The sequence below is a fragment of the Orbicella faveolata genome, unplaced genomic scaffold (genome assembly GCF_042242905.1).
Source record: "Orbicella faveolata isolate gen_17 unplaced genomic scaffold, um_ofav_v1 contig_12, whole genome shotgun sequence".
In the NCBI taxonomy this organism is placed as follows: domain Eukaryota; kingdom Metazoa; phylum Cnidaria; class Anthozoa; order Scleractinia; family Merulinidae; genus Orbicella; species Orbicella faveolata.
Window position 1 is genome coordinate 30,799,239 of NW_028301539.1, and position 10,762 is coordinate 30,810,000.

A 10,762-nucleotide genomic window follows, 5' to 3' on the forward strand; every position below is an offset into this window, starting at 1 on the left:
CACAACTCCACTTTCTCTGAGTATTTTTGGGTAATCAAAACAAAGAAATATACTATCTTACTACAGATCTAAGTCGAGTTACTAATCTATGACTGTTACTTGTTTTAAAATTAAATACATAATGTGATTCCCCCAATAGATTGGGAATAATTTTTTTCTCAACCTCCGCTCTTGACGTAATCGTTCTGACAATTTTAGTCTCCGTCAGGTGTGTTCAGTGACAAATTTATCAATAAAAAAAGAACGTCACGGGAGGATGCTGCATGGGGTTTGTTGATAGCTGACAATTTTATAAAAATTTTTAACTGTCCGGTTAAGAAATGGCTGGTAGCTGAGATCTGAGATCTGCAAAATTTACTGAGCTTGTAAACGAGCTGAAATGCTAACTGATAGCTGAGAATAAGCCGAAAAATTAACGGCAACTAAGATTCTAGCACCCCTACCCAGGTTCTCTTATTGTATCTGAAAGAAGAGACAGTGTGAAGTTAACGAAGTAGGCCGGACGCAAACTTTGATTGCCGCCTTTGATTTCTAAAGGAAACTACATAGCTCTGAGGTGGTTTTAAGTTTTATTTTTAACACGATTCTGCTTTAGTCGTCTTTGCATTCAGAATTTAAAATCTTCCTTTCACTAAAAAAAATACATTGAAAGGTGATACTAATTAATCGATTTCACCTGATTACTCGCTTTGCTGCACACGTGCATGCACAGCAGTATAACCCACTGAGTTAGAACGGCGATTGTAAAAAAATATTAAAATTAATGATCATTTCACTTAAGCTTCATCTTTAATTAAATTGTGTGCGTTTTTAGTGTAATTAAACTAATAAGACCGACCAATTAGATTTCACGATCCGTTGGACTAGAGCTTAGCTCTTTACAACAGAGAAAACTAACAAACTGGTTTATTATTAACACTTCGAAAGTAGATAACTTGGGAATTTTACAGAATGACTATCCCAGGACAGAATTGCTGATTTAAGAGAGGTTCTCTTTTGATTTTCATTGTACTATTTTTTGCCCTCGTGAGTTTGTTAGTTCAGAAACAAGCTAACAGGATTTTAGATTTCATTTTGTTTGTTTTTACATCTACATCCCAATGCACAGATCTGTTTAGGGTAGATCCATTTCGACTTAGTTGCTCTGTCTTCTTTCTCGAGAAACTGTCCAATGTAGAAGCTTGCAGTTTACATGAACAAAAACGTTTTTACTTTCGTGAAACCGATGTGGTGGACCATTCTGAGTTAGGGCCTTGAGAACAGTAAGTCGTCATTTCGAGTGTGGTCAGTCACATAAGTTTCTTCACGATTGCCTTGTGCTCTTGGGCAATTCAATTCAACTCCTGCAGTACCAATAAGGTGTATAGGTCAGAATACCGGGGAAATCCAGACTAATGCTGGTTAAAACGTGTGATGGACTCACCAGCATTTTATTCAGAAAGAGAACCAGTAATCCTCACTTCGTGCTTCCGAAATCAGGATTATCTCTTGGTCTTGAAGATACTAACCGTCTGCCGGCTCCTAAGTTGGAACACGTTTTTAAATTCATGTCTTGAAAATGAGCCATATTCATGAATTATGGCCTAGATTCTCAATTCCTAAAACTTATGCACTTTTTCGTACAATGCAAATGGTTATCGTGAATTATGCTGCATAATGGCTATTTTGCAAAACAAATACAATAGAAGAAGGAAGGGGATAATCGGAGAAATTAATTGCAAGGATGAAGTTTATTTTCATCAATATATAATTTAAGTTGATTGCGTAAATTTCACTTAGAAATTTCGAGTCCAGTTGCAAAAACTTGCGAAAACGAATAAGTCCGATATTTCCCCTTTACAGAACTCACATTAGTTCAATGGCATATATTTGATTTCAGGCTTCTTATGCTGACGAGAACTGATCGAATGGGCGTCACTACAGGCCTTCTGTTATTCCCAGTTCTACTTGTTATGGGTGAATCATTTCAAGAAGCGGCCACTCAACAATGCCCGGGCGGCAGAACTGAATATTCCACCTCGTGGATGATGCTTCAGCGACACGTCTTTAAAACAATTCATGTATCATTCGGATATGAGTGCTTACAGGCGTGTCATCAGGAGATCACGTGTCAGAGTTTTAATTACGTCATTTCCCAGTCTCTGTGTGAGCTCAACAATCGTACCAAAGAAGCAAGACCTGAGGATTTTGTGTCTAACACCGACAGATATTATTTTAGACGAGACAGGAATAGAGGTGAGGCAATAATTAAAAAGTTCACCCAGCTATGCCTGGGAAAATGATATCCCCTGTTTTTCTTTCCAGTCCCTCTCGGTTCAATTCCTGGGCTGCCAGCTGAAACCTGTACAGAGATCAAGGCGAGTGAAGGCGGACAAGCGGTCAGTGGCAAATACTGGTTTGACGAGTATAAAACAGGAAAATCTGTGCTCACTCACTGTGACATGGACACCGAAGGTAACGTCTTAAAATTGATCTGTTTTTGAGATTACATAAATTAGCGGTCTTTCAGCAATATGCTAAAAATCAGTTATGGCCACAATGTTCTAGAGAGCATGACAACCACCCATAAATGAATGCCGTATGAGAGAAGAAACCCCCCTTTTTTTTATCTCTTTTCCTATAATTTCGTACTTTTAATTAAGATCTCGATTCAAAGTCGAAATAGAAAGAAGGGGCGCTTCAATCGAAGATAACTCTAGAAAATCAAGGAAATGAAGTCCCAGTTCATGAAATAACTTGGATTTACACCTTGTATAATCCTACGGAAAAGGCCCACGTTTTACCACGGGGTGACTCTTTTCATGTAAGGCGCTACCTTGTTCACATAATTTTAGGGACGAACCATTATTATTATTTTTTTTTACCGGGGGTTGGCGTTAGGGCAATTTTCTGGGGCATGAAAACTTTTTCTCACCCTTAGGTTGAACATGACCTTTTTTTTGGTGGGCAATAGCTTGTGCAAGATTTTTTAATATCAAAATTAAGACCTGGATGGTAGAAAGCACTGTTGTTCGAGTATTTCCCCATGGCTCCCTTGCAAGATTTTTTTTAGCAGTTTTTGTTCTCCAGGATGTTTTCTTTTTAAACTGTCCAAGAGCCCCCCTCCCACCACCCCAACTCCTCCCTCAAAAAAATAATGGTCTGTCCCTTGGGCAGTTTTAGGGATGACCGACTGATCAAGGAATTATCTGAACTATCCAAAAAGGCTTAAATGTGTAAAAGAGGATTGCTTCGAATTAACTTCAAAAACACCCACACGACGTTTTTCAAGTATATTTCACTTTTCATTTTTCAGAGCGAATTAGGCTTTAAAATCACTGTTCGCTATGTGGCTGTTATTTTGCTCGTAATTATCGTTTGCTATATTTAAAGGTTTGCATTTCCTTGATAGATGTTGACGAGTGCAATGCCCCAAGTCCCGTATGTCACGCCAATGCCACTTGTCAGAATCTGCCTGGCTCTTATCTTTGTTCTTGTAACGCTGGCTTCTTTGGAGATGGACAAACTTGCACGTGTAAGAGCAACTGGGTAGAACATTCTAGAGGGTGAAGACTCGCCACATGTAGTTAAAATTTCAGATATTGACATTTTAACATTTGGGGATTGTCGTATATAAAACAAACATAATTGACTCAAACTGGTAAAGGTTAAGTCTGCAAAGTGGCCTATCAGGCCGAAGAAGCGACTAGGGATATTTCTACTCCCCCTGGATGAGATGTTAGTCCATCGCAGGGTTACCCCCGACATTGAATTAGTCGGCTGGTACCCATTTGTACACCTGGGTGGAGAGAGGCACTGTGAGAGTGTCTTGCCCAAGAACACAACACAATGTTCCCAGCCAGGGCTCGAACCCAGACCGCTCGATCTGGAGTCTAGCAAACTAACCATGTGATCAGCGAGTCTAAAAAAACTCAAAACTGGGACAAAACATAATACCAATTTATCGTGTCACACCCTGACACCATTACCGTTTCATTTCCTTTTTTCTTACAGATGATGTAAATGAGTGTGCCAGTGATCCGTGTTTGAACGGTGGATCATGCATAGATCGTGAAAATAGATTCAGTTGTAGCTGCTTACCAGGGTATCAAGGAAGTCGCTGTGAAAACGGTCAGTATATTTTTAGTATTATGGAAACCTTAGAAAGTTTAGAGAGGTAGAAAGTTTAGAAGGTTTAAAGAGGTAACTTGCAGGGACCTCAGACAAGAAGAGACGAGTCTTATGGAGAGAAATGGAGAGAAGGAGGAAAGTTAACAGAACGAGGCAGAGGAACAAAATGAAGCAGCTGTAGCATTATAGTAAGAGGAGAAGTGCAAAGAAGAGAAGGATGAGGTGGTTGAGAGAGCGAGAGAGGTAGTTAAGGCGACGAAAAGAAGAAGAAGGACAAGAACAAAAAATTGATGACTAGGAGGCCGAGTGAGTAGGAGTGGGAAAGAGGATAAGAGTAGGAAAAGGAACAGGAAAAGGAAAAGGAGAAAGCCACAGGAGATCATTTCTTCGTTAGTTTTGCATTTGTGGTCCTTATAGTTAATTGAAGACAAATTTTCAAGACAAATTTTCTAGCCCAAGTTTATTCAAATATTTTTTGCACGCCACTTATTTTACTTTACTGGACACTACCTATGATATTGACATGCCCTGCTCCTGGTCCCTCTTCCGTAACTACCTTTGCCACCGCTCTTAATTTTCTGTGACTAATATTATCCGCATCTTGTCTTAAACTATTGTAATTAATTAGATTTAACTATAATTTTTAACTATAAGTAATTATTAGATTTTATTGTAATTTTTATCAAATTTAAGATTTTCTATCACCATTCTTACTAGCTTCTAGGGTTGCGCCTCGCATGGGTAACTTTATTTTCCCGTTCGCGCAATTCCTATTGGTCCTTTTCTTCTTTTAATTATATTGTAATTTTGTGACCAATAAAGTTGATAGACAAAGACAAAGCTAGACAAGAATACATAATAGGAGAGGGCTAGAAAACACTTGTGCAAAGTCCTCCATGATGTCAAAGTGTTAAACAAATAGAGCAATCATGATTAAAGTTTTCAGTTCAAGAATCTTTTAAACTTCCATTTACGAGTAGAACAATCTCACAAAAATGGCGTACGACTTTTTAATAACTGAATAAGAGCTGATCTTGATTAAAGTAAGGACAGTTTAATTTATGACTTCTCTAATGAATGTTTTGCATTTCCTTGATAGACATTGACGAGTGTGCAACCTCAAGTCCCGTATGTCACGCCAACGCCACTTGTCAGAACCTGCCTGGCTCGTATCTTTGTTCTTGTAAAGCTGACTTCTTTGGAGATGGACAAAATTGCACTTGTAAGAGCAACTGGGTAGACCACTCAAGGGGGGAGTGACGGGGTCCCTTGCTTTAGAGCACGTGATTAAGTCAGGTGAAGAAAAACAGGAATGCGCGACAGGATTGCGTTACAGAGCACAGAACAACATAAACAGTCGGTATTCACCCTCGGAGCTGCGAAATAACTGTGCTTGCAGTTTTGCGGATTTAATAATGATCGATTATGCTGTCGCAAAATAGTTAGTTCTAATTCATCTTCAACCTAACCAGTAAAAGGTTGTTATACTTTAATCCGCTGAAATTAAGTCCTCCGCGTTTGGATATCAGCTCTCAGGAAAACCGAATGCTTAGTCTAGTTCGCTGAGAAGAGAGGAAAAAAACGTTTAAAAAATGTTAAATGTTTATAGTGGTCGATGGGGTTAGCTACAACTAGCTACTTCTCAGGTATGCCACTTAAACTGAAAGAAACAAATATTTCAAACAAACATAATGGGCTTAAAAATCCCAACTGCCGGGAGGCGGACCAGTTGGTTATTTACAAGCATGACAGATGAGTTGAACCAGGGTCTAGTGAGGGACAACTCCAGCTAGGTAGTCAGAGCGGTAACTTATCCCCTGCTTGGTAAAAATAAACCAAACACCAATCTAAGCTGCAACAAGAACGATTCTACTTGTCAAAAGAAATTATAAAAATACATTTGACATTCTAACTTGTGGCAGTTTCGATTATAGAAAAAAAGTGATGATTGAGTCACAACTGAGACAAAACGTTATACCGCTATTCGATCCTGTCACACCACAATTCTGATAGAATTCTATGTCATTTCCCTTTTTTTACAGATAATGTAAATGAGTGTTCAAGTGACCCCTGTTTGAAGCAATATATCAAACACGAAAGACCGTGTTTGACCACATTTCCAAACACCGAGAAGAGAGTTGAAAATACGACGCGTAGCGGAGTATTTTTGACGAACTTCGAGGTGTTTGGAAATGTGGTCAAACACTGTCTTACGTGTTTGATATATCTTCTCAATCGAAACCAGAACTAAGGAGAAAACGGAGAAACAAAATCGTGAAAATCTATGCTAATTAAGATCAGATATCCAAACACTGTCACGGTCATGAGTTCCTTTGTTTAAACATGATGAATTATTAATGAGTTTGAGAACGGTGGATCATGCACAGATCTAGTGAATGGATTCGATTGTAACTGTCAACCGGGATACTTTGGAAGTTGCTGTGAAAACTGTCAGTATATAATAAGTGTTATATTGCAAATTTTTAAGAAACTAGATTGCATGGACTTCAGACGAATCAAGGCAACTACATGAAGAGAGATATGGAGAGAGATATGGAGAGCAGAAGGAGGAGGAGGAGGAGGAGGAGGAGGAGGAAATGGAGTAGGAAGAACAGGAGCAGGAACAGGGGCGGAGGGAGCAGGAGAATGAATAGGAGAAGAGTAAGGCAGAAGAATGAGCAGAAAGAGAAATAGGAGAGGTAGGAGGTGCAGCATTAGAATAGGAAGGAGCAGGAACAGGAGAAAGAGGTGCAGCAGGGGTAGTAGTGGCAGGTGAGTTGGAAGATGGAAGAAGGAAGAGGAGCAGAAGGAGGAGTAGGTGAAGGAGCTGGAGGGGTTGGGATGCGCAGGACTTGACACAGGAGGAGGAAGAGCAGGATTACTACGAGGAGGAGCAGTTGCAAAAGGAGTTGTAGGAGGGGGAGGAGGAGGAGGAGGAGAAGCATTCGTAAGAGGAGAAAAAACGAAGAGCAGCAGGAGCACAAGACTTAAGGCAAAAGGGGCGGAATTGGAGAAGGAACAAGAGTAGGAAAAGCAAAAGCAAAAGTAGGTGGTGGAGCACAAGAGAGGGAGGAGGTGGATGACAACGACAACATTAAGCTAGGTGATGAGAAGAAGGAGGAGTAGAAGGAGAAGAAGGAGGAGGAGAAGGAAGAGAAAGAGGATGGCAAGGAGGACGACTGAGACTAAGGGCAAAAGGAGGAAGGAGATGCGGGATAAGGAAGGCGATGCGGGATAAGTGGAAGGGAACGTGTGGTGCGTACTAGCGTAATGTAGCTCTCACCCCATCAAAACGAGCGAGGAAACTCACCATAAAAACTATAAAGAGCATTAATTGAGATTGGATAGTTTTACTTGTCTAACATGTCTAATGTACTATTTTTTTGGGTAATAAACTATTGCTGATTTCTTCGCAGTCAGTAATTGTACTACCATCAAGACCATAGACAGTCCAGTCACTCACAACACGCTAGTGAAAACACAAGGAGCCTGGATGAAAGACCCGCTAGGAGTTATGGGTAATGACACCATATTCGTCCTGGAGCATTACCACTCGAACAAAGTCGAAGAGTTTGAAAACATGGAAAAATTCAAAGCAGGCGTGAAGAGTAACACGTACACGCTTCCGTATTATTGGGACGGGACAGGCGCGGTGGTGTATGGATCGTACGTCTATTACAACAGGTAACAGATTGCACTTGTTAAAACTTTTAATTCACTTATCTTTTTAAATGAACGGATCATCGGTGCAATTACTAACTACTTATTAACCAAGAGTGAGGTCTTTACGGGAAAATCTCAAACCGAGACCTGGCCGTTTTGACCGGGCGATAGCTAAAGGTGCTCAAGATTGCATTTAGTTAGCTCAAAGGCAGGGTGTGGCCAACTGTTCATGTTCAGAAACCCACGTAGTTTGGATAGGAAATCACAATAGTTCTTGATTAATGAATTCCAAATTAATTTTTCTTTGTTCTTTGGAGGAACGATTCTGTCATATTTTAATATCAGGTTTACATCTAACTGAATCTTACTGATGGCTTTAATTTCCTGCGTTGTGTCTCTCAAACACAGGGCCAATACCAACTATATCGACAAGTATAACTTGCTCACAAATAGCCTCGTGGCCCAGATCACTCTCAACGGATACACACCAAGGCAAACCTACTACCAATGGGGAGGACGCAGTGGAGTGGATCTGGCTGTCGACGAGAAGGGATTGTGGGTATTATGGGGGAATTCTGGGGATAACAAACGACTGTATGCATCTAAAATTGATGATGACGCCATCGTACAGAGCTACAGTGTGTCTACGGGTAAGTAAAAATAACGAGCAAACCAAGTATAGCCTCTCACGTGATTTAAACTCTGGAATTCCACTTTAATACGTTTTCTGTAGTAATTTGCTACGACGGGCGAGAGCGATTCAGATAGAGAAAGTCAGGATTTCGGGAAAAAACGTTGTCTTTCTCTCTTCTTCTGTCTTTGTGTGTGTCTGTCTTTTCTTTATGGTGCGAATTTGTGCTGTTCTGACGACCTCTAATTTATTTTTTTAAAATTTTTTTTAAAAATTTATTTATTTATTTCCACACTAACAGACCGAAAAGAAAAGAAAAACTACTTACAATGCAAAATACTTACAACACAAGCCTTACATTCCCTACATCAGTTATAATTACACGAAACATCCTACATACAATTGTGTTACATTCCTTTCTCTACAGTATTTACATCGCAGTTACAGTACAACATTTATCTACTACTTACTTGGCTATACTTACACCTCTTACATTCCGGTACTTTATTTATATTTTTATATTAACCGGCTGCCTGGCATCGCTAGTCCATATGGCTATTCCAGGCAGCCAGGTACCCTAATTTCATTCATAATTAAGTAATTATTTAATTGTAAAGACTTGACATACAGAGTGCATAATTCTCTTGTTGGATAAATTACTGGGTACAATCAGGGACTATCAGGTTGCACCCTTTTACTCGTCACTTAAATTTTTGCCCCACGGAGTCGCCAAAATAGAGCACAAAGAGAGGTACAGAGAAGCACAGTGCAACAGAACATGGCATTGCATTGTGTTGTATTGTATTGAACGACATGTCACGCCACGGGAAGGCAAGGCAGCACGGCACATCACGGCAAGGCATCGCTTAGCATAGCTTGTCGAAGCATGACATCTCGTATCGTGGAATGGAATAATATAACATAGCATATAACATAGCTTCATGGCAAAACATTTAAATATCTGGGTTGGCCCGTGTTTGTTTGTTTCTTTGTTTGAAGCAGAACAGATGAGGTATATTGGCAATGCCTTTGTAGTCTGTGGAGTGATTTACCTTATCGACAGCTACCATCAAAATCCCACTACCATCAACTATGCTTACGACACCAAGACAGGAACACAGTGGAACCCAAACATACAGTTCACAAACCAGTACGGCTACAACTCCATGGTGGATTACAACCCCAGAGAAAGACTGCTGTACGCCTGGGACAGCAGGCGCCAAGTCACTTACTCTCTCACTTGGAATTGAATAATCACCCTGTAATCAGTATGAAAATGTTTTCAAAAAACATACTCCAGTCGTCATGGGACTGGTAACTGGACTGTAAAACTAAGCTGTCTCACCATGTATTTTGCACTCCGCTCTTGAATAAAGCACGTGAGATTATATTTTAGTGTCTTAAGTTTAAAAAAAAACGAACATGACAAGTGCAGAGTTGGAAAAAGTCTGCCAGACTTTCAAGTTGACATCACAACCTAGTGTATATATGCGCAATTCATGATAGCAGCCATTTCATGGCTTCAACACTGCTAGATGCATTTAACCAGTGATTTTCTAAAAATAGACCATCACATTGACGATTTTATCAATGGCTATGCTTCTCATGGGTTTTGACTATGTCATGTTATGTTAATATCGGCTGTCTAAAAATTTAATATTGCAGTGTACCAAATAATGTAGGATAAGCTACCAAACATTTTATTTTACAGCCTGAGTATCAGGATCTATCAGGCATTCCGAAAGTAAAAGGAGAAGGCAAGTAAAAACGAAGAGAAGGAAAAAGGAAGAAAAGCACCTCCTCCGTTCATCTCCTTCTCCCCTCTCTCCTCCTCTTGGGAAGTCCTGGTACTCAGGCTAATGTTTATACCACTCAGTTGATTTATTACTGAACCGGACTACAGGCATATATCCGTTTGTGCGCACCACATTTAACTTGTTAACCGAAGGTAACCGTTTTAGCCACGGCCATAAGTTAAGCTAATTGCCATCATGTCGAGTTATTAAAGCTTCTTGTTGTGTTAAACTTTGCAACTTGTTTATTACACTACATGACTGAGCGCCCCACAACTCCACTTTCTCCACACTCCTGGGTAAACAATACGATAAAAAATATCATTTTACTACAGATCGAATGAACTTTACCACAATTAATAATTATTACTAGTTTCAAAAATATACACATGTATATAAAATGAACCCCCCCCCCCCCAATAGATTGTAAACAATTTTAATTTCTCCCGACCTCCAGTCTTAACATAATCGTTCTGACGATTTTAGTCGAGTGTTCCGTGACAAATTTAATAAATCTGAAACAAAAAAACCTCATGGGAGGATCTGCATGAGGCTTGCTGCTAAC

At 39.8% G+C, this 10,762-nt stretch overlaps 1 protein-coding gene across 1 annotated transcript; it reads left to right on the plus strand.

The window, feature by feature from the left end:
* The first annotated feature begins 1,907 nt into the window (after positions 1–1,907).
* LOC110060316 (olfactomedin-like protein 2A) lies at positions 1,908–10,437 on the plus strand. The gene is made up of 7 exons (XM_089283302.1): positions 1,908–2,235; positions 2,305–2,454; positions 3,392–3,514; positions 3,994–4,110; positions 7,527–7,794; positions 8,182–8,423; positions 9,407–10,437. The coding sequence occupies exons 1-7, from the start codon at positions 1,908–1,910 to the stop codon at positions 9,652–9,654; spliced, it is 1,476 nt and encodes a 491-aa protein (XP_089139428.1). The 3' UTR covers positions 9,655–10,437.
* The last annotated feature ends 325 nt before the right edge of the window (positions 10,438–10,762 follow it).